We start from the raw sequence: 24,861 nt of genomic DNA on the forward strand, positions 1-24,861 counted from the left end.
GATATACCAAAACAATGAGAATCAAACAGTTGGAGTGAATATTGCTACAACTGAAGTAATTATTTTATAAACACACACTTTATAGCTGCCAAAATATGATGTGCAATATAAAGTGTAAGATTCAATTTATAGTCTCTTGCTTAAGTGGCTATACTGAAGTATTGAAATTTTGAGGGGCCTGGGAAGAAGCTTAATTCAGTCTTGAGAATCCTTTGGTGAGGTGGGTAGCAAATGCTCGTGCAATTTACTTTCAATTAAGATTCCCATCTAGATGGGTTTTAACATTCTTAATGCCATGCTTACAGTGTCAAGGCTAAAAGTGTGGAAAAAATTGTCTACAAATCTGGCTTGTAAAGCACATGCAAGATACTGTCCACCCTAAAGTATGATAGTTTCATAATGAAATCTGGAAACATACAGAAGAATTTTGTTGTGCTGCTAAGTGCATAATCTTACTTGGAGCAAAGAATTAAGTCAGCAACCCAGGCTATAGAACACCCTTGTCTCCTTTCCACGCCTGTCAGATGAGAATGATAACTTCCTCACAAGAAGGTTTTGAGGATTAGTTAATGTTTGTAAAGTATGCTGAAGTTTAGCTATAGTAAGTACTTAATATTGCTAGGGTTACTTTCTGGCCAGAATTGTAGAAGGCATCCTTGGCTTGGTATTTTGACTTCAGCTACAATACTTCAGGTGTTGATGAGTCTTAATGGGCAAACCATGTTTACTCAAGATGTATGTGTGTCCTATGTACACTCTTATTCTGGCTCAAATGCTACTTGTTATAATACTACTAGGTAAAAGAATCCTGACACAAAAGTAGACACTCTTCTCGCTGTATTTAAATATGAAGGTGATAAATGTTTTATGAATACCCACGATAAATACTTACTGTAATCCTAAAATCACTTGATCACTCTTCTTTCCCCGATGGTATCTTGAATGGATGCTCACGTCTTGAAGGCTTGAAAATATTCTTTTCCTACTGACTGTACCTATTTCTATTTTGAAAATATATTTTTTATTTTAATATAATGGAATAGAAGCAGACATGGATTTGTTTCCTGGTGTGCAAGATTGGATGATGGCTAATTGCTTGAGTCAGCAAGAATTATTTTCCTGTATATGTCACAACAATGGTGGCTGTATTTTTTTTTTCTTTCTAATTTTCTAATTAGTGATATGAGAAGGAACGAGATTAAATCCAGAGAACATTGCTCTGTATTTTGAGCAGTTTTAAGGTAGGGTACATATTATGCCTGAACTACTGAAGTGTCTAAACAGATACTGTGTTAGAAAGTTGTAGACCTAAGCTGCAAAATCTGTTATCTGATGTCCATAGCTGCTGTCTAATTTTAGTTAGTGGTATATATTTAAAGGTGGTGGTGTTTGTGCACTGTGGGAGTTGGGGAGATCTAATTATTAGCTAAAATACATAATTTAAAATACTACTGGTAATTGCACCACCTAGACTTTTACTCTGTCAGTTAGAACATAGCTCTATTACTAAAATAATGAATGAACCCTTGTATAGTATGTTATATCCTCAAACACCACAAACTTTTAACTATTCAAAATGTCTTTGAGAAATAAATATTAATCCCATTTTTATCAACTGGGGAACTGAGGCAGACTGAAGTCAGAGAGGGAGTCTAATGCACATCTGGGATTAGAAATTCATGACTCAACTCGTGTGTTTATTCCACACCCCTTTCAATCTGTGAATCTAGAAAACAGTTCAGGTCATCTATACACAAACTTCATTTGGTCGAGGGAGAAGGAAGTTAGCTTCACTTTTACTTTGGATGAATTAGGATATATTTAATAAATATGATCATCGTTGTCTGTTTTTCTTAATAGAAAATGCCTGAAGCATCAGAAGATCATATCCACTGGAAGACTTATTGACTTCCATTCTTGAGAATCCCAGAACAACATCAGTCTGGCATGGCGCAGGGCAGTCAGCAACTTGATGTGCAGGTACTCCATGACCTCCTGCAACGTTTCCCTGAGATTCCAGAAGGGGTGGTGTCTCAGTGCATGCTCCAGGTACGCTGCAGCAGAATACAATAGAATAGTAACAGTTGACATTTATCCTTGTAGCATAAAAAGAACCCCCTTGTAATAGAAGAGTTAGAAATCAATTCAATTTCACAGTTGTCTTCTGGGTTTTTTGAAGTTTTTAAAGGATAACAGGTGTGACGGTGCCCCCCATAAGGCTTTATGGAATATGCCTATGAATGTATATCAGACATAACTAGAATGTTTTATGCTACATAGGCCACGTAACATATCTCTGTAAAGTTATGATCTACTGAATCTATTAATCCTATTTGTATGCATGTATCATTTTTGTACTTGCAGTTAGGAATATTGGCTGCATACTTGCTTGATTTTAACTAGCCTAGTAGAGCATTTGGTCAACTTCTTGAGAAAAGTGCAAATTAAGTGCTCAATCAAAAACCACTTAAGCTAACAATGAACTTGAAGATGCCAATCCACATCTGAGCTTTCACAGGAATGTCGCTTGGTTGGTAAAAACGGAGTCATACATGGACATGTGACTTGCCCATGTGACTCCAAAACTCCATCTTGGAGCTGGACTTTGCATAAGAGAGAGGAGGGGGTCTTCACCCACAAGAGAGTCTATTTAAACCCCTGGGAAAACCCTCCATTTTGTCTTCAGCTCAGCCTCTCCAGCCCAAGGATACCTGAAAGAAACTGGAACAAAGGACAGTAACTACAGGGGGTATGAGTGATTGCTGGACCCAGACTAGCAGGAGACTAGTCTGTAAAAGGAAGCTTACTGGAACTGGTGAGGTTTTATTTGTATTCAGTTTCTTAGACAGAGACTTGTGTGTTCTATTTTATTTTAGTTGGTAATTCACTTTTTTCTGTCTGTTACTACTTGGAACCACTTAAATCCTACTTTCTGTATTTAATACAATCACTTTTTACTTATTAACTAACCCAGAGTATGTATTAATACCTGGGGGGGGGGAGGGTGACAAACAGCTGTGCATATCTCTCTATCAGTGTTCTAGAGGGCGAACAATTTGAGTTTACCCTGTATAAGCTTTATAAAGGATAAAATGGATTTATTTGGGGTTTTGACCCCATTGGGAGTTGAGCATCTGAGTGTTAAAGACTGGAATACTTCTCTCAAGTTGCTTTCCGTTAAGTCTGCAGCTTTGGGGCACATGGTTCTGACTCTGGGTCTGTGTTGGAGCAGACTGGCGTGTCTGGCTCAGCAAGACATGTTGCTGGATTCCCAGGCTGGCAGGGAAAGCAGGGGCAGAAGTAGTCTTGGCACATCAGTTGGCAGTTTCCAAGGGGGTTTCTGTGATCTAACTCGTCACAACAGGCACTTGGAGAACAGCAAACTTTCTCAGTTTACTTTCTATATATATATATATATATATATATATATTTGTACAAGAAAGTAGGTATTCCCTGTGGCTGAGCAAGTTTCTGTGATCTCAGGATGTGAGAGTGGAAAACTCATTTTTCTGGAGCTTCGGTATCAAGTCTTCTCTGGTACCTTGCCAGGCACCTCTACTTTCTAATCACTATTCCTTCCATACTCTCTATGAAGCCTGTTATCAAGGGGCTCCTCAGGCATACCATCAGCCTGCTCCACCACACCATGGTATAGCCAATCATGGGCACCACTGGGCTCTATCCCACTGCTCCAATAGCCCTACTGGGATCCATGGGCATCATATCAATCATACGCTTCTTGGGCTTCCAGCTACATCTGTGAGCCCCTGAGATGTTCTCCTTCTGCCACTGAACCTCTAGAGGAGATTGCGGAGGAAGAAGAGGGCAGATTCAAAGAGGAGGTTGCATTGAGAACCAACATCTCTTCCTCCTCTCCAGATGAGGCAATCATGCCCCTGCCACTATGCTTAGCCAATGATTTTCAGCTTTTCCAGGACTGGGCAAAAGTGTAGCCGACACACTGCAGATTCACCTGGGGGAGGTAAAAGATACTCACCACAAACTTCTTGACATCCTACTCTTCCTCGTCCTCCAGAATAGTCCTCCCCATCAATGAGGCTCTCCTGGACCCCACAAAAACTATATGGCAAACTGCAGCATCAGTAATGCCTACGTGTAAATGGGCTGATAAAAATCATTGTCCTAGCTAGGGAGACAGAATCCCTTTTTTCCTACCCTCCCCCCAACTTCATCGTTGTGGATGCAGTAAACTCCCGGGGCTGCCAGCACCAAATGAGATCTATCCCCTATGATAGGGATTGGAAAAGCCTTTACCTCTTCAGGAGAAAGGCCTACTCCTCTGCCACATTGCAATTTCAAATGCAAATTATCAAGCATTAATGGCAAAATATATCTGTTAATTATTCGAAGCTCAGCACCTTTATTGACCAGATCCTAGAGCAGAGTGTGACCAGTCCTGAACTATCATCCAGGAAGGGCAACTATTAGCCAAAACAACGCTTTGGTCAGCCCTCGATATAGCTGATACAGTGGCCCAGTCCATCTTCACTGTAGTGGTTGTGTGACATGCATTGTGGTTACGCCTCTTGGATTCCCTAAAGAGGTGCAGATGGCCATTGAAGACCTTCCCTTTGAAGGCACCAAGTTGTTTGCTGAAAAGTTTGACGCGTTGCTCCACACCCTTAAAGATTCCAACGCTACTCTCCGGTCATTTAGGGATCTATATGCATGGACAAAAGAGAAAATTTAATCTGCACCCTCAACATAAATTCCATACCTCCCAATACCCAACTCAAAGCTTCTACAAACCTCAGAGAAAGAAATTTAGATTCTTCAGGTGCAAACCATCAGGCCCCAGCCTTCCACAGCACAACCAGCCACCTCAAAACATCAGTTTTGACGTGTCGGTCGAGGTGTCAACAGACCACTCCCCTTAGCCGCTGCAGCTGACCAACCTACCCCGCCCATTTGACTACCACCTTGCTATGTTCCGCAGCACCTGGGAACGTATAACATCAGATGAATGGAAATCATTCACAATGGGTACTCCATCCAACTTTACCTCCCCTGCCCCAACACCCTTCAAGGACCCTGCTCACGAGAGTTTACTACAACGAAACAGTGCAGAAGCACTAAAGCTATGGAACTGGTGCGTTTCCCACAATGTCACACTATTAGTGCCTACCTTCCGGGAACTCAAAACTCAATAGCAGACCATCTCAGTCGCAACTTCCACATGTCCACGAATGGTACCCAGCAGTACTTCATGACCTCTTCAAGCAGTGGGGGACACTGGCCACAGACCTGTTCACCACTTGCCTGAACAAGAAATGTCCACAATACATAGAGCAGGGATGGGGAAGCACTCCCTGGGTGATGCTGTCCTTCCATGGGACAAGGACCTTCTGTATGCCTTTTCCCATTGGCTCTACTGTCAAAAATCCTATTAAAAATAACAAAAAGGAGCACACCTCATATTGACTGTTCCCACTTGGATGAGACGGACTTGCTACCCTTACCTGTTGCAACCGAGCCGAGGCTGGGGGCAGGGTCGGAGCAGAGCTGGGGCCGGAACAGGAGTGGGTGGCACTCCCTCCCCCCATGAGGGCTGGCTCGGGCCCCGCTGCACCCCTCCGAACATTCTTGGGGGGATGCGTCCCACAGTTTGGGGATTTCCGTGCTAGTGAGAGCCAAAGATGATGGCTTTGATATGGCTGCTTCTTTCCTTGGCAGCAGTGCCTCCAATCACCTGTTTCTCCCTGCTCTTCACCCCCAACTGCCTGACCTAGGTCAGTATATAGGGACAAGGAGAGTAGCAGGTGGGGTAGTTACGGCTGAAGGCATATCTGAAGTAACTTTACTTGAACATTCCCTCCTTTTTTTCTTCAAGAGGAGGATTGGGTTCTGTGTAGTAGGCTAAACCTTTTCCTTTGGAGTTTCCCCTTTTTATCTGCTGCCTGGCTGGTCAGAATGGCTTTTGTACTTCCCTTTTGCCAAGTCAAATTGCAGTCTTTTCCCCAAGCAGTGCCATTAAAAGGAGGCAGCAAAATGGGGACACAACTTAACTGTAGAAGTGCTCCAGCAATTTCATTATTGCTGAAACCTCTGCATACAGTATCTCCACCCATCATAGCTCTGAACTGCTTTCAGATAAGAAGTGCAGGATATTCTTGTAATACAGAATTTTCTGTTTACTCTGATGTAGTCTTTTCTTCTGTACTGGTAAGTAGATTACTTGGATGAACCATGTTGAACTATCCAATGTCTGTAACTTGTCAAAGCTAAAGGACCCCTGTGTCTCTGAAGTACAGTATCCAGACACTTTCTGGACATCTGAATAAAGGGTTCTTTTTAACTACCATGTTCCAACATTTTATTTTATAGTCTTTGAAGTATATAAAAGTATTCCATGTCCACACTAGGAGCATTTTACCAGTACGGGAATATCTGTATGTAAAGCACTGTAGGTATAGTTGCAGGTATACTAGCAAAGCTGCTCTTTGTACCAATATGCAAAACCACTCTGTATGATTGAAATAAGCTATGCCAGTAAAAACACAGCTGATGTAACTATGCCTACACCTGGGACTTCTGCCTACACAGCTGTATCAGTCAGGGATCACACCTCTTCACAGCCCTGACCAACATAGTTGTGCTAGCATAAGTCCGTAATGTAGACCTGGCACAAGGCTATGCAATATGTGAATTAAAAAGGCAAACGAACCAATAGTCATTGGCTGACCTGTCATCACACCACATATTCCAAATATTTAAAACTATATAAGTCTCAGATACACCTAAAATTTGGGGTCTTTCAAGACAGATGATAGCGTGTTCCATGGGACATCTCCTAGCTGCCATCTTTCCCCCTCGTGTCTGTTATGTTATGTGACCTGAGGGCGTCATGGACTCTTCACTGCATTCTGCTTAGGTAGTAGGTGGGTGGCTGGCAGCAATTGCCTGTGCTCTCTGGTGTCTGATACTGCTCTCGGTTGCATTGGTGCCCTCTCTAATTATGGGGCTGGAACACGGGGACCCTGCTTTAATTCTATACTACCTGCCACTTAGGACAGCTCTGTTATCCAGCAAAATACAGACGTGGAAATTGGTGTTAGAAGAACGGTGCATGGTGCGATGTGTCAGAGCCAAAGATGTGAACTAGGCTGGACTTCACAGGGCCAAAGATGAGAGAGAAGTAGATCTTTAGCTGAGAATATGCTGTACATCCTTCTTATTCTGATTATTGAGGTCATCCGAAATATAGTGCTAGAATAAAGATGACTTTACCTAGACCATTCGCAGATCACCTAAGTTGGAGAGCTAATTGTAACTCATAAGTCTATTGATAGAATATATATATGATGCTTACTGTCTTACGATAGAATATATATATATTCTATCGTAAGACAGTAAGCATCATAAAGAGATTACAGTGATGGCTCTTAATCAAACAAGTGAAACACCTTACTAATTAGCATTGATTCCTTAGTGCTGGAGTCATTCAAAAAAGTAGCATCGGTGGCAGAGGAGAACTTGATGAATCTATACATTTACTTGTGCCTGATAACTATTTTATTTTTGACCTATTGAGATCTGTGGTATGCTGTAGAAATACCCATCTTGGGATCAATTTTGTAAAATGTATGTGGTCAGAAATAGTCAAATGTGACTAAAGGTACAGATTAGATTAGGGTTTGGATTTGAGGCTGAATCACAGCTTTTGTTTGGATTTTGTTCTAAAAATGCGGGAAAAAATGTAAGATTTCTGTGAAAAATAGTAGCAATCACAATTCCACTGTCCATTACAATCTTGAGTGACTTTCTAATGTGTTTCCTATTATCTTGGGCCAAGATATCATTAGAACATCTGTTGTCATAACACTTTGGCCATAACTAAAGTGAGGAAAAAAGCCCCTTTTGTTTTTGACTCCGAACCAAAACTTTGCATAGATTCAGGCCCAAGATGTGCAGTCCAAACTATACCCCTCCTGAAATTTGAAGGGGTTTGGAGTCTTCATTCCTCTGAGGGCTGCACAAGCTTTTTCAGCATGCTTTTTTATTTATTTTAAAGAAAATGTAATAGCTGAAGATGCAATGTCAGAATATAAGGAGTACTGGAAAATGGCTATTAATTTCTAAACATTTTAAAGATTCAGTTGGCCAATGTAGGATTTATTGTATTTTTAACTTTTCCTTGCTTTTAAGAGCTTGGGTTTTCTAAACTGTCATAGGTAAGTATACTGTTTTAGCATCCTTAATTGTATTTAAAGGCTTTTTTTTTCTAGTTTACTTGATAGCCAAACCAGTAAGAGTTAATAATTTGGGCAAAATGTTTCAGATTTCATTGTTTAAATTTGATAGAGAATATTGGTAGTTTATCTTTTAAACAACACTCTTCACAAAGGACAGATTTCAATCTGCATTACTGATAGTAAAATATTAATATGCACTATTTTCAGACTATTCGTAAGTAGTTTTTAAACTCTGTTTAGAAAATACTTCCAAGTCTCTGTATATTGTATTAAACATCTCAGTCCTGGTGAGTATTTGTGGCTGTTTGCTATGTTGAAACTATTTTCTAGAAAGAGGAAGGTGATCAAAAGAGTAAATTGAAGTGGATTAGGCTAAGGGATAAAGGACACAAATCAGGGGAAGCCTGTTGCAAGGAAGGTTAGACGGAATACATTTGAACTATGAACACACTTTTACAATAAAATTTTTAACGCTGGGGTTTATTTTAAATTGCAGCTAATGGGAAGAGCAAACCAAAGTTAAACAAGATGAGTATTTGGATTACAAATTCAGTAACCATGGAGATTGGATGGCTGGAATATGCTAAACCACTTTGAAATGTTGTTTTGAACACTTCAGAGTTTCAAACTGTGAAATAGTTCTAATGTGTAGTATTTTCTCATTTGAAATAGTGTTAAATATACATACATCCTTTTCTAAAGAACCAGAAACTGGTCAGGAATGAATGCCAAATCTATAACCATTACCAAATTCTATTTCCCCTAACTTGGACTTGCTACATTTTATGTGGGTCACTCAGTAGCTAATGTTATCATAAGATTTCACTGTAAGTAACATGAGCCACATACTTCTTATATAGCACGGTCTAACAGGGATTATCTTTAATTTATTTCAGGAGTCATAGGTATGCCGGCTACTGTGAAGTGTTATCCCTAAAATGCGTTCAAGCTAGGCTTAATTGGAGCTTCAGTTGAATATACTGATTGGTGTTACTAATGTAATTTGAAGATAATTGGTGTCAATTCTTTCTTCTAGAACAACAACAACTTTGAAGCATGTTGTCGAGTCCTTGGGCAGGAGAGCAACAAATACTTATATATGGAGTACCATAGCCCTGATGACAGCAGAATGAACAGGAATCGCTTTTTGCACATTAACCTGGGTATTCATCCCCATACCAGCTACCATGCAGGGGAAGGAGCTCAACTTAACGGTGGTCGTACACTGGTACATAGCTCAAGCGATGGACATATTGAGCCACAATGCACAGCAGGTAAACAGCTGATATGCTTAGTTCAAGAACCACACTCTGCTCCAGCTGTTGTGGCAGCTTCTTCTAATTACAATCCATTTTTCATGAATGACCAGAATAGAAATGCAGCTACTCCTCCACCGCAACCAGCTCAACAGCCATCTTCCATGCCACCAGGAATGAACACATCTGCTATGCAAGGCCCTCATCCTCCTACATATATGCACATACCTCGGTACAATACAAATCCCATTACTGTTACATTATCGCAAAACCTCCCCTCTGGACAAACAGTACCCAGAGCTCTACAAATTCTTCCACAGATTCCAAGCAATCTTTATGGGACTCCTGGTTCTATATATATTAGGCAGACGTCTCAAAGTTCTTCAGGACGACAGACTCCTCAGAATGCACCGTGGCACTCTTCTCCACAAGGCCCAGTTCCACATTATACTCCACGCCCGCTACCTGTTTATCCACATCAACAGAACTACCAACCTTCACAGTATTCTCCTAAACAGCCCCAGATTCCTCAGCCAGCTTATCAATCACCACCTGCATCTCAGTGTCCTTCTCCTTTTGGCTCTCCTCAGCATCAGGTACAGCCTACCCAATTAGGTCATCAGAGTTCACATGTGTTTATGCCTCCTAGTCCTTCAACTCTTCCACCCCATCCATATCAACAAGCGCCCCAAAGTTATCAAAAACAGGGTGGTCACTCAGTATCTTATCTCCCTTATGGACCTAGCTTATCCAAAGGTTCTATGAACAAGATAGAAATTACAGTTGAGCCACCACAAAGACCTGGGACTGCAATGAATAGAAGTCCTTCACCAATAAATAATCAGCCATCTCAACGAAACCAGCACGCGCTGTATGCAGCCACTACTCCGTCTTCAGGCTCTCCTTCAAGAGGTATGTCAGGTCAACCAAAACCACCATTTAATGTTAATCCATTATATATTACCTACACACAACCAACTGGACCTACAGGTGCACTAACACAGTCTCCCCGGGTAATGGTATCTCAGCCAAACTCAACAGTATTTAAAATCACAGTAGGTCGAGCGCAGACTGAGAATCTTTTAAATTTAGTGGACCAAGAGGAGCGTTCTGCAGCACCAGAACCTATTCAGCCCATTTCAGTAATACCAGGATCTGGAGGAGAAAAAGGAATCCATAAATACCAGAGGAGTTCCAGTTCTGGATCAGATGACTACGCTTATACTCAGGGTAAATTTCTTGAACTGTCAACTGTTATTTTAAAAAATTAAATTAAATTAAATTGAACCTATTCAGAGGAACATGATGACTTTTGGCCTGTGTGATCTGAGACATTTTGATGTACTAGTTTTTAAAATGTAACATGGAAAATATGAATTGATGAGAGATTGTTGTCAAATTCTAATTTATTATAAATGGCCATACAAATCATCTTGTCCCATAAGAGAACAAGATGACATTTGAAGAAACTGAAAAGTTGTGTATTTTAAAACTAACAAAGGCAAATGCTTTTCTGTATAGTTCATTTACCAAGTTGTTTTGAAGTTTTGACACAAATATTTAAATACAGATTCTATAATTTTCATAGACTCATAGAAATGTGGAGCTGGAAGGGACCTCAAGAGGCCATCAAGTCAGCACCCTGCACTGAGGCAGGACCAAGAAACTTAGATTATCCCTGACAGGTGTTTGTCAACCTATTCTTAAAAACCTCCACTGATGGGGATTCCACAGCCTCCCTGGAAGCCACAGCCTCCCTTATAGTTAGAAGTTTTTCTTAGTATCTAACCTAAATCTCCCTTGCTGCAGATTAAGCCCATTACTTCTTGTCCTTTGAATAAAATACATTTGAATAAATTATAACAGATATATTTATTTGTTTAATAAAATTATTTTAGTTGCTACACAAAAGCAAAAACATTGTACCAAGACAAAACCAAATAAGCCAGCCAGGGTAATAAACAAAAATAAGGAAAGAGAGCGGTCAGGGGATAAAATATTAAGGTTGCACAGTAAGGCGAATCCACATCTTGATTAAATGTAGAATAATTCAGTTATTTTAAGCTTTTAAAAAACGTTAATTTATCATAACTGACATGGCAGAAATGGTTTTTAGGCAGGATTTGGCTGCAAAGAAGACGGTTGTTTGGTGGTTTGTTTTTATATGGATAGGGGCAGCAAATACTTTGAGAGAGCCCTAATATCAAATACCAAGTAATTACAACTTAAGTAAAAGAGAATTGGGTGAAAACTTTACCCAAACATTTGAGCAGAAAAGTGCTTTCTTCAGAGTTGCAGCTTTTGAAACCTGGTTGATATACTTGAACTCACTTGCACAGAGAAAGTTTAGTCTGCAAACATTCAAGCCAGTCAGCTATAATTGTCATAATGCTAATTAGCAGCAATTATTCAAAGCGTCTACTTCATACTTAGATTTCTAATGAGATGAGATTATCTGCCTTTCCTCTATCCTCCTCCTATCCTTTCTTTTCACTTCATTTTATTCCTATTTCACATTATTTCACCTCTCAAACTCTACCCTGCGGTATTTGGGCCCTCATTTCCCCTGTCGCCTCAGAGCTATCTTTAACCTCTTAACATGAAATTGCTCTGTACCAGATTGTTTCTGTGCACACAGCATCCCCTGCTGATTCCTGGACTGAAAGCAGGCAGGAATAAACTTTGTGAATGGTAGAGAACAGTAGGAGTGAGGTGGAACCAGTTAGTATTTACTCTAGGCAGCATTGCCAGCCTGGCCCTACCTGCCGGGGCCATACACTCTCTCATGGCGTGCCCCTTAGCGGTTCCAAACAACCTTGAATAACTGGCAGAGTAACCACTGTTCCACAGATTAACTCAATTGTGTAGGAAAAATATAACTGATTTCATGTGAGTAAGACAAAAAATGGGTTCTGGATTGCAGAATTACTTGCTAAGTAAGGTTTTATTTGCTGCTCAATTTTTTTGCACTCTGTTTTTTTTCCCCTAGATACTATTTTCTTTTTTCTTTGGTTGGTAGTTTTCCTTCATTTGGACAGTTGAGTTTCTTAGGTTTGTATGGTCATTGGGGCAGAGAACTGTATCTTCCTATATATTGAGGCTTCAATAGTGTCTTTATGTGCTACTGCAATATAAATATCAACAGCAATAATATTTAGTCTCTGCAAACTTACATTACACACTTATGTAGCACAACTGAGATTTAAAGAGGAATATACTTAAAATCTTCTGATTTTGCTAATTTAGAAAACTAATTAATTTGTATGTCTTTTCTATAAGTCTCTACCGTGTTGAAAAAGTTCCAGAAATATATAAATCACTACTGATTTTTTTCTTTACTGTGATATGATATATTGCATGATGATATAGCCTAATAAGATGCAGCACATATGGGAAGGCATTGTATATGTCCGGTATAAACTGGATGATGAATGAGCATATAAAGCCAGGAATTGGTGAGCCATGTATCATTACTGTTGTGAAATTTTTAAAATTAATACTGTAATCATGATCTTTCAAACTCTTCTCTTGACTGAGACACATTGTTTTTATGAAAGGTTGTTGCTGGTTTTGTTGCTTTAATGTTATTTAATAAGATATCCTGTTTTCAATCCCTGTATTGCTACTGGCTTCTGAAATGCGAGGGTCCATGCAAAATCCAAGTTTAGCATTTCTGCTTCAGGTAGAAAAGTAGCAGCCAACAAAAATACCATATTTTTATGCTCCTGGCTCTTCCTCTCTGGTTTTTTTCCTGCCTTTTGTAGGATCTGTCATGTCTGCTCTTAGCTCCATCTGTGGAGTTTTTTCCTTTCTTTCAATTAGTATATAATTGTATTTTTCATACAGTGTTTTGTTTAACATTTTTAATTTGTTTGCATTGAATGGAGGTCAGGAAGGGGAGAGACTGCAGGTGCTTTGCATGTAATAGCACTTTACAGGCTTCTGTAGTGTGTCCTTGTACATTCCTTTTTTCTGTTTATTTCACAGTAGAAACATAGGAATAACCTGCTGGCAAACCCATTACTTAGACAGTCTACCCATCAGAATACCAGCAGTAAATCTCTTCCCTTTGCCCTCCCCGCTCAATTGCCCTTGTCAGGAAGGATCTTTCCTCTTCATTTGAGCATCAGTGAAAACAAGTAGATCAGAAAGTGCGAAACCTCAGACCAGTGACCTGTATTAACTACTCCTGTTTGACATTAAAGTAAAATATTGAGGAAAATCCTATCTAGTCTGTCAGAGAAGATTGAATATTTATTCCTAGCTAGTCGGATTATCTTTACCTGCTCACCAGCTACCTCAGGAACCCATGACAGCAAAAGTCTTGTTAACTTGAGACTGAACATGACAAATTTCATTCCAAAGGCATAAGTTTTTGAGGAAGTTATTAACAACTGAAAGAGGTTTAGAATGAATGGCTCAACTTTAACTATAGAATTAAAGGTCCTGAAGGTCTTTACGTGAGGATTCTTGTAACTAATTTATGTCTATCTCCCTTTAATAAGGGATTCTACTTGCTCGTTAGTTTTGCCTGTGAGCATTGGTGAATTTATAATACTGAATATTAAACCTTCTACTGTTCCAAAGGGCAACAGCAATTTTTAAAAACTTTGTTGTATAGTCTCTAATAGAACTGCAAAAATCAATACAGGTTTGGCTCTTGACTAATACGTGAGGCCTTCTGAGAAATCAGATGACACTATTACACAGCAGCTGTGAAGTCATGTTCTGGTGCAGTCTTTCAGACTCTAATTCTTGCCTCTGGTATTTATTCTTGACAGTGCAGTAGTAGTATAATTAGGTTGCTATTTCATCCTGAGAAGCTCTCTCCTTGTACAGGTGCCTTTGTATTTTTGAGTGGAGAAAGACCAAATACAAAAAAAGAAGCAGTGACCAAAATGGTAATATGAACTTCAAATTACTGTCTAAAACATTATTTTTATTCTGGAAGAATTTACTGTCCTAAACTATAATTCAGTTGGCATGAAGCATCTTTACACTGATATGTGGCTGCATGTTTATGCTCACCTATTATTTTGGAAAGGTCACTTATGTATATTACACATAAATTAAGAGTTCTGTTTTTTAATTAAGTGCTTTATATTGACTGTTTGTTTATTCCCTATACTACTCTAGCCTTGCTATTACATCAGCGAGCAAGAATGGAGAGGTTAGCAAAAGAACTGAAGCTTGAGAAAGAGGAACTTGAGCGGCTGAAAACTGAAGTTAATAGCATGGAGCACAATCTTATGCAGAGGCGACTTAGAAGAGTAAACTGTACAACCTCAATCCCAACAGTAAGAAATTTGTATTTGTAAACATCAGGTTTTTTTGAAGCTCCCTTGTTCAATTATTGTTCATGCAAGCAGCTTACAAAGTACAGTGTGTCATAAGATATTTTGGAGATTAAACTCTTTGAATTGGCAAGTGATTTTTGCTCTTTGCTTTGTGGTTTGTCTGCAAGATCAGTTCTTCCTTTGAAATAAACTGATATTTGGTACTTTAAGAAACACATATGGGCTATACTTTCAGAAATTTTGTTATGCACACAGTGAAACCTATATGTGTTTACTTTTCTGTATCCCAGAATGATGACTGCTTTCAAATATATTGTGAATGCCCAGGAGAAGATTAATGAGGAAGTCTAGATTTTATACCTAAGATTTGGCATGCACAGTTTGGTTATTTATGTAGGACAGATTTTTGAAAAGGAGCTTCAGTATGCCAGGTTACTGTCCCTGCTTGGAATATATCTGTACCTCTTAGACCTCCCCCTTTTTACGCTCTGGTGTGGAAGCTCTGAGGGCACTTAAGGCTTCACTTGGCTGGTCACACCCGTGGTAGTCTCAAGTATGTTAAATGGGAGTTACTCTCCTCAGTTTAGCTGTAATCGTAGTTAATCCCTGCTGTTAGTAATGAGTAGTTTCTCTGGTATAGACAGGTCTATATGTATCATGATACCTACTTTCATTAATATATGCAAATGTCAGGAATGGATCAGTTGATCTCTTATTTCCCACTATCCATTCTATGCAGCATTGTACAGTTGAGAAATGTTGGGCTAAAAGTTTTGGTGTAACGCATTTCATCTTGAGGTGGGAGGGAAATGTAACTCCTGATTTGCAGCTGCTAATATTAACATAAACTAGAGGTCAGATGCTGCTTTTCTGAAGTAACTGTTGCCCAGGCTTTTTGGAACCCAAAGCAGTGGTAACTTTACTGTATTTTTTTTTAGGTAGTATTAGGAATAAATTAATGGGGGTTTATCTTATTTGTTTGATAAATGATTGATGCAAGCAAGAGTGCTTTTATTTAAAACTATTTTTATTAGATTTTAAGTTCAGGTACATACATATGCTGTTGCAGTAGGTTTAGAGCATTTAAAAGCATTTATATTTACCTGAAGTTACAAAATGGTTTTAAAGGATTAGCTTTAGGAGGTCCCCTCTTTTGTTTGACTGCCGGAGACGCCAGATTCTTGCCCAAAGAAAACTTCTTTGGACTGCTCCAAAGCAAATTTTTTTACCTAATTATTTATAGCTAACTTTAAACAAAACGCAAGTTTATAGTGACTTCAGTGGGTCACCATAACAACCCCTAATTTTAGCAAACCTTATTTTTTATTAAAAAAACATTTTTAGTTATAACAATAAAATGTACATGTCAAAAGTGTTAGAGGCACTTAAAGAAAAAGAAGCTGTCCAAATAATACATTTATTATTTATTTTTATATTTATTATTTTAATAGCAAAACTGCAAACATGCAGTTATTTGGCCTTGCTTCTTAGGGCCTAAGATTTTCCTAACTATGAGATGTTAGGTTTTCAGCTGGCAGTGGCTGAACATACAAAATTGCTGACTGCAGTACTGTCAAATTCTGGGGTACATACCAGAATGTCAAATTCTGGGGTAACAACTGCACTGATTTTTCGGAGTTAGACCAGTTCAACTGACAACAAAATTTGGTCATTGACCTTTCAAAGATTCTCAAGGCAATACGCATCTGGTCTAAGGGTATAGGAGTACTGTAACTGCCATCATAGGTTTTGTAACTTGATAATTTTAAAAGCCGAGCACAATTTTCTTCCTGGTAAGTATTAAAACTAATGTGTATACATTTATTTATCGCCAAAATGCCTAATGAATAACTCATTTTAAAAATATCTTTAAACATTTCCCTTGAAATCATGTTGACATTCGCTATGGATATTTTTTTCAGCTGCACTTACCCATCATTGGCAACCCTGCCCCTGGTAACATTATTAATAGGGCCTGTTAACATATGAGACAAATAACATTGTTATATCTACATTAGAGTTGATGCTGACTTTCCTACAATTGCTATTTTGGGTCCTTTCTTACTAGCCTGAGGAAATGACCAGATTGAGAAGCCTGAATAGACAGCTCCAGATAAATGTTGACTGTACTCTGAAAGAAGTTGACCTCCTTCAATCTAGAGGTATAGACTTGATTGTTTTTGTAACACATAAGTTTTAATGTGGTATGTGTTTAAATATGAGTAGATCTTTGGCTTTTTCTTTTCCTTTTTTATCAAAGCTGGGTTTTACTGATATCAAGTCATTACTTCAGAATGAAAGACACAACCTGTCTTTTTTTCTTTGTCAGTTTTAAGCTGGCTGGATAGTGTGGTTTTTGTTAATAACATTCTCAATAAAAGTGGGCCCAAATTAAATTAAGTAATTACTTGTACATAGCAATTTGAAAGGACTTTGTCAAGATAGTTGAATCTAAAAATGGGCATACCTTGATAATGGTTCCATACTCAAGTTCTTGAGTTCATGATATATTCATTGTTGCTGCAAACATATCTCTTTGCTGTGACTTATTGTGACACTAAATAAATTGCTACGTGTGCTCTTGCTGTGTCACATCTGCCACTTTCAGACTGAGAACACACTTGCCATATCTGTATTTTGAAGACACATGGACCAGCCTTACAAGATAAAAAGATCATAGTGATTATAGTCTAAAAAGTCTGGTCTAAATCTTGTCTCATTTCTAGGCTAGGACAAGAAAGAAGAAAGTAATACCAACTAAACAATGTATCTTAACACGTTCCTTTGCTTGGCAAACTATTGACGTTAGAGAAAAAGAATGGAAAATGAAGTCTATAAGAATTAGAAGAACTAGCACCAAGGACCCTGAAAGTGATGCAACTCAACATGGTTTAAAACCAAGAATCCAGCAAATACAAATAATTCTAATTAAAAGATGCTTTCAAAAACTCCTAAGGAAATTTGTGGTAAATGTATTACAAAAACAGTTAAATTGTAAATCTCTGGGGCCTTCACCCTAGAAGCTCTGTCCTGAAAAAGAAATTGCATTTGCAGTTATCTATGAAGCAGTCCAACACACTGAAATAGACTTTGCTGTCCAAATAGAAGTTGCCCTATGAAAACAAAGCAAAACCGGAGATATGCAGGGAAAACCTCTGATCCAGTAGAAGGTTGAAATAGAACATAACATGAAATAAACATAGAGAGGAAAGCTTTCAGATGACTAGAACAAAACACATGTGTCCTGAGCAAATAAACTATCTCTCAAATGTAAACACTTGTAACAATACCCGAATGACTTAGCATCAGTCCATTTAAAAGAAATAGTTATATCTCAGTCATGTTCTAAGAGCTTGATCCTGCAAGTTGCTGAGTAGTTTCTGGATTGCTGAGTTCCTTCTTAGGGACTTGAAGGTGCTCAACTCATGGTAGGAGGTTTTACCCAACACCACTGAAATTCATCCAGCCCATCTGCCAGAGATGAAATTTTGGGAAGGATATTAGGAGATTCAGTGGCAATTTTTACAGAAGATGCCATGAGATCCTGAATGTCCATGCAGAGCAAACAGAATCTTCTCTCCCCCCCCCCCCTTTTTTTTTTAACATTTTTCTAGATGTTTCAAACCTGATCCATAGAAACATGCAAAAAAAGAGACCAGAAGAATATGGAATGAGAATGTCTTCTAGCAAAGGACACAACTTGCAAAACATTCAGAGCAAACTGAAAAACAGATTCCCACAGTATACAGACAACTCATTCTCTGTGGGGACTGTGATCCCATTTTATAAATGAGCATATTTAAAATAAATTATATATCAGAACGCCGACACTGAAATGGGATTGACAGGTGTCAAATTCACAATTAGACATATATACAATCACTAACCACAAAATCAAATCTGTGTGCCAGGTCCAGCTGAGAATATAGGAAATGTGAAAGACCAGTGAAACAGCACAGGATAAATGAAAATGAAGAACAGAAACACCATGGGATTCATACCCAGAAGGGTATGAACAGAGAGAACTGTTCAGAAATGAGTGCTAATCTTCACTTAAATCCAAACTGATTTTCATCTGCTTTTCTAACCAACAATCTGGAAGCAGTTCCTATTTACAACCCTTTCTCTCCTGCATCTGCAGCTACAGTAGGTTTGCGCTACATTCCTCTACCAATTTATTAAGAGCTCCACCTTTTGAAATGAGACAAAGCAGAGGAAGAGAGACAGTGTAACTAATGCTGAGCAAGTAAACTGAAAATTTAGGAGACCAGCTGAAAATACCAGAGGAAAAATTAAAACACTACAGAGGAGAGATCTTAAAAAAAAGTTAATGTTAGAACTTCAGTATGGCACCCCTAACAAAACAGTACCATTTTTAGGCCCAATTATTTTGATTCCATTTCTATATGGTCAAGGGGATCTCAATTTCAGTGTATAGTTCCTTAAACAATTGGCATTTTCATAGGAAGTAAGATTGATGGGATGAAACATTATTTCCTTTTTCTCTTAGACATCATTTGGCTTATTTAAACCTTTATTAGTTATCACTGCTGTCTGTGGAATACTGCAGTTTTTATTGATAAACTTAGTTCTGAAGAGTGGCAGAATTTCAGAGAGATGTGGTAAGTCTGCTACAATTTCTTCAGTGTAGTAGTATGCCTGCAAAGTAAATGCTGCAATGGGATAATATGATATGAGTCAGAAAGATATGGAAGATGTAATAAGCTGTAAACTTGCATCATATAAAAAGGTACTATTTGTAAATATACTCTCTAATATCCTTTCTTGGTATTGTTTATATTTATATCCCTCTTACCAGGTAACTTTGATCCGAAAGCCATGAGCAACTTTTATGATAATATAGAGCCTGGTCCTGTTGTGCCACCAAAGCCATGTAAAAAAGGTGAGTTGCTAAATAAGGGCCAAGAAAACCATTCATATATCTGACTGTTATTTAGTAGTTTTCACACTGAGAAGGAGATTTTTCCATGTGTTACAGTAAGTGTTAACGCAGTTTTTTATACTATCAGTAGTAGCAGGAAACATTTTACTTGTTATTTTATACATTTTTACAAGCTGTGCAGCTAAGACACTTGAACAGATTTGTGTTGATACAGCAACAATAACACTGTCACTAAAAGCTATTTTCTATCAATGTGTTTAAAATTAATATTCTGATCATATGTTTATGCATAATTCTGCTCACTAATAGAAAGTACATACGCTTTTACAATTGATTTTAGATTAACTTGAACTTCCAATTAACACATTTTTTTAAAATAAATAATTTTGGTTAAATCCTATTTAGGTTAGGACACCTCAGTCTTCCAGTAACATTAATTATTGGGATTTTTATAAACATAACTGCAGCGATAGCCATATATAAATTAAATCAGTAATACAAATTCATAATCTGAATTGGTATTTTGTTTTTCCCATTAACATTGTCTGCTCGATGGTCACCGTTTTGACCAGAATTACAGAGAGTAAATTTCATAGTATTAATAATATTTTAGAGCAGTAGGAGTCCCACAGGGGCTGTATTCCATATGTTGCAGGCTGTTCCCCCAAAATCGAAAACTTTGCAATTGCTAACGTAGCCAGTATTATTTGCTCTGTGCTGTTCACATGTCATTTCTTTTGTCTTGTGGATAGTATGATTGCAGAATGCTATTGTGGTTCGCAGAAGAAAGATGATCTTGTGGTTGAGGTGCAGAATTGGGACTTGGGAGATTTGGATTCAATTAATGTCTTTGTCACAGATACCTGGTGACTGCAAGTCATTTAGACCCAGATTTTCAAAGGTATTTTGGTGTTGCTGTGCTCAGCATTGCAATGCCTAACTGATTTAGGAGACTGTCTCCGTTTCAAAAGTGATTGAGACATTTAGGAGCCTAAATCCAATTCAGTGCTTATTTAACAGCATAAATACAGATTTAGGAATCTAACTTTAGGCCTTTAACTTAGTCCTGTTTGAAAGGACTAAATTAACGCAAACTAGGTACGTTTTAGTTTGCCCGCACAGTGTCCCCACTGGGGAGTTAGTGCTCAGCATGCTAGGGTGGGTGAAAAAATCAAGACATTTATTTAAGAGCCTAAATATAGATTTTTGGAGACTAAGTTTAGGCATCCACATTTGAACTTTGGCCTTTGTAGACAAACCCCAGATTGTCTTATCACTTTAAACAGGAGTAGAACAGTGGGGAAGGGAATGAGGGAGAACAAAGTAGAGAATGGGCAGGAGTCAGGATATGGCAGAGAGTTGGATAAGTTTACCACAGGTACACCTAAACTTTGCTGATTTTTACCCCGATGCCTTGCAGGAAAACAGCACAAGGCAATTATTCCACAACCTGTACTGTTCCAAAAGATAGTGTGTGACAATGAAATGAAATGAGAGCAATGGATATTGATCAGTGCTTGCTTTTCTATCCTCCCTTCTTTCAGGATGTATTGTCTGGAAAAGTCAAGTGCATAGAAACTGAAGCTGTATTAAGCTACTGAAGTTATAGTAATGTTAAAACTGTTTTTGGAACAGGGCAAATCTCTTAATGGACTGTACCTGTCAAGCCATTATCATCAGACAAAGTATACAGGTTAAATAGGTAGTTAGCAGAGTGTGGTGCCCATAAGTCAGTTCTTTGGTCAGGGGTCTGATGAAATGTGTGCAATATCTAAACTAAATTAGTTTGTGCTGTGTGGTAATGGTACATTAAATAGTCTACACAATAAGTGTTAACTAGTAGTTTACTGGTAGCACTTTGACAATGTTGTGCAATTTTAAAAACTGACAATCAATTTGTAGTTCATTGAACTTTTCAGAGTTTGATAGGCTTGGGCCATATTTACATCCTTCTAAGTATTTATTTTACTACTGTTTTAGAAAGTGCCAACATAAGGGTAAAAATCAGGTTAAGTAATTTCTAAGAAATTCGAAGAGATGACAGTGAAGCAGTTGACAAGTAATCTGGGGCAAAACACTAATTTTCTGAAAAATGGATGATGATGTCTGAGATAAAGAAAAATGAAACCTGAGAATTCTTTGTCAAGACATACATACTGGAGCAGTGTGACAGGTACATGGTTTTAGATTTTTGCAGAAAAACTTGAAATATAAAGGATGATTTCTAAATATATTTGACCTAGGGCACAGATCAATTTTATACACTTGTATACTTAATAAATATTGAGGGTTTTTTATGAGCAACTGCTGACATTCAACTACTTGACACCAGTGGGAGTTGGGTCATGCCCCAGTTCAGGAGGACAGGGCATTGCTGGAATGGGAGCTTAGGAATACCTTCAAAACTCTATCACCAAACTGAAAGAAGTTTGGGATGATTGCCCAACCTTAAAAGTTTTCCCTTTCAGGGTACTGTTGAATCTCTTTTATCCCTGACTTTCATAAAAGACATTTCTGAAGAGCAGACTGCTCGTGCACCAAATCCCTTGAGATTTTATTTAGGAAAATACCTGGAATATACAAGGGGTGGCCAACCTATGGCTCCGGAGCCACATGCGGCTCTTCAGAAGTTAATATGCGGCTCCTTGTATAGGTGCCAACTCTGGGGCTGGAGCTACAGGCACTGACTTTCCAATGTGCCAGTGGTGATCACTGCTCAACCCCTTGCTCTGCCCCAGAGCCTGACTCCACTCCGGCCCCTTCCCCAGAGCCTGACTCCACTCCGGCCCCTTCCCCAGAGCCTGACTCCACTCCGGCCCCTTCCCCAGAGCCTGCCATGCCCTCGCTCCTTTCCCCCCCCCCCCCCCCCGAGCCTCCTGCACACTGTGAAACAGCTGATTGTGGCGGGCGGGAGGCATTGGGGGCAGGAGGGGGGAGCTGATGGGGGGCTGCTGACATATTACTATGGCTCTTTGGCAATGTACTTTGGTAAATTCTGGCTCCTTCTCAGGCTCCGGTTGGCCACCCCTGGAATATACCCTCTCTCAGATCTTTCAACAAACTCGTTTCACGCGTATGCGCGCGCGCACGCACACACACACACTTCCTCCTTCATACTGCACATTTGAATATAGCACCATCGTAGTATCAGTGCTTTGAGGAACAGCATATGAACATTTTTTAGCAAAGTGTACTGTATACGTTTGTCTGCTTGTCAGGGTGTTGCCTTCTCTCTTTATCTTGTTTAGGAACACAGATTCCTCAGTCCCTCCCCTATAACTTCATGGACTTTATCGCTGACGAAAGCAGGGGTGGGCAGACTTTTTGGCCTGAGGGCCACATCTGGGTATGGAAATTATATGGCGGGCTATGAATTCCCAGTGGGGAAGGGGGACTCTATGGGATGTAGCATGGGGGAGCTCTATAAGGGATGTTACTGAAGTGGGGGGAGAGAGGAGTCAGGTTGGGAGTAGGGGAGGGACTCTACAGGGGCGGTACGGGGGACTCTTAGGGGCCATGCCGGCAGTGATACAAGGTGGCCGTACCAGGCACTGCCACGGGTGGAGGCACCCTAACTGGGACAGGTGCGGCCGCTGGGCAGTTTCGAGGCTCTCAAAGGTGGGGCCATAGAAGACCGGGAGGGGATTGGGTGCACTGCTGCATGGGGGTGTTGGGAGGCTGCCACATAAGAGCGGGGTTCCGATCCCAGAAACAGCGCAGTGTGGCTCTGCGTGCTGGAAGATGGTGCTCATCAAGGGAATTGTGAGTCGGGGGCTGGGGAGCGCTGGGCAGGCGGAGTGGAGCAAGCCCCCAACCCCGTTCCCTGGCGGGAGCTCGAGGGCTGGAAGCGGCCTGCGGGCCTTAGTTTGCCCACCCCTGGACTAAAGGAAGGGGTCAGAAAGGTGTGTGGCATTTATCTTCCTTTGAGGCATCCTACAGTGTTGACTTTTGGATGCAGGATAGTGCATTAGACCATTGGGGGGGGGGGGGGGTTATGGTAAATCTTTTGTTATTAATTACTGACAGCCTTTAATAACAACTATGGATAGAAGACTCTTGGAAAAAGTCACTAGGGTAAAACGACAAATATGTAAATTGGGTGCTGTGTGAAAGTATAGGCTTTTATAAATAAATTCTAGTTGATGGTAAGATAATCTACTTGGAAAAGGAGTCATGCCTCAAAGAAAAAATATAGAACTTTTGGAAGTTTTTTTTAAAGTTTTTGATCAAATGAAAAACTGAAAATAATTATCTGGCTTCTGAAGTTAGTATCTCTCTTTGTAATATTATGAAACACTCAGGATGCAAGTCAGGGGTCGGGAACCTACGGCACGTGTACCGATTTTTAGTGGCACTCTGATGCCAGCCAGGGTCCCAGCTGCCGGCCCCGCTCAGCCCGCTGCCGGCCTGGATGGATGGAACCCTGGGCCGGCAGCGGGCTGAGCAGGGCCGGTGGCCGGGACCCCGGCTGGCAGGGGCTGGTAGACGGAAACCTGGGCTGGTAGACGGAACCCCAGACCGGTCTGGGGTTCCATCTGCCACCCCCACTGCCTGTCTGGGGTTCTGTCCGCCAGCCCCTGCCAGCCGGGGTCCCGGCCGCTGGCCCCGCTGCCAGTCTGGGGGTCCGTCTGCCGGCCCCTGTAAATGTAAAATGTATTATTGGCATGCAAAACCTTAAATTACAGTAAATAAATGAAGACTTGGCACACCATCTCTCAAAGGTTGCCGACCCCTGATGTAGGTAGTTAAATGGGTAAAAGGACAACAGAAGGAAGAACCATCAAACTCTTCTTCCTAAATGGCAGTTTTTTAGGCACTATTAGTCGAATGTTTGTACAAACCATACTCCTAATGGGAAAGCAAGTTATTTCAAAGCAAAATATGTTGTATTACATGCAGGTCTAGTATACTGATTTACTGGCAACCAGGGCAAGAGTTCATTGAAATGGACCTGCATTACTTCAAGATTCTGCCGTCAACCCAATAGCGACTAGTTTTGGGGCTGAATGCCTGGCACTTAGCGTGGAGTCTTCAAACCCACTTTCTCTTAGAAAATTCCCTTCCTTTGATACATGTACAGACTCATACATTGAATAGCATTTACATGAGCCTTGGGGTGAATTCGTTCCCTGCTAACAGTCATCAGCTTTGGACTGCCTTCTCAGTAGGTAATAAATACATAATGTATGTAT

At 39.8% G+C, this 24,861-nt stretch overlaps 1 protein-coding gene across 10 annotated transcripts in view; it reads left to right on the plus strand.

Moving 5' to 3' along the window:
- Positions 1 to 24,861, plus strand: part of TAB3 (TGF-beta activated kinase 1 (MAP3K7) binding protein 3) — a 78,898-nt gene that overhangs the window by 49,313 nt on the left and 4,724 nt on the right. For 3 of the 10 annotated variants that reach the window (XM_005303357.5, XM_065590995.1, XM_065590988.1), the window contains exons 2-6: positions 1,861 to 2,049; positions 9,250 to 10,699; positions 14,606 to 14,766; positions 16,835 to 16,928; positions 19,586 to 19,669. In XM_005303357.5, the coding sequence (XP_005303414.2) occupies positions 1,948 to 2,049; positions 9,250 to 10,699; positions 14,606 to 14,766; positions 16,835 to 16,928; positions 19,586 to 19,669 (1,891 nt within the window). In that variant the 5' untranslated portion in view covers positions 1,861 to 1,947. Of the gene's footprint in view, positions 1 to 1,860; positions 2,050 to 2,127; positions 2,816 to 9,249; positions 10,700 to 14,605; positions 14,767 to 16,834; positions 16,929 to 19,585; positions 19,670 to 21,649; positions 21,837 to 24,861 lie in introns of those variants that run through there. The other 7 variants (XM_065591006.1, XM_024104157.3, XM_024104155.3 and 4 more) reach the window with 7 other exon arrangements.

Source organism: Chrysemys picta, chromosome 1 (genome assembly GCF_011386835.1).
Source record: "Chrysemys picta bellii isolate R12L10 chromosome 1, ASM1138683v2, whole genome shotgun sequence".
Classification (NCBI taxonomy): domain Eukaryota; kingdom Metazoa; phylum Chordata; order Testudines; family Emydidae; genus Chrysemys; species Chrysemys picta.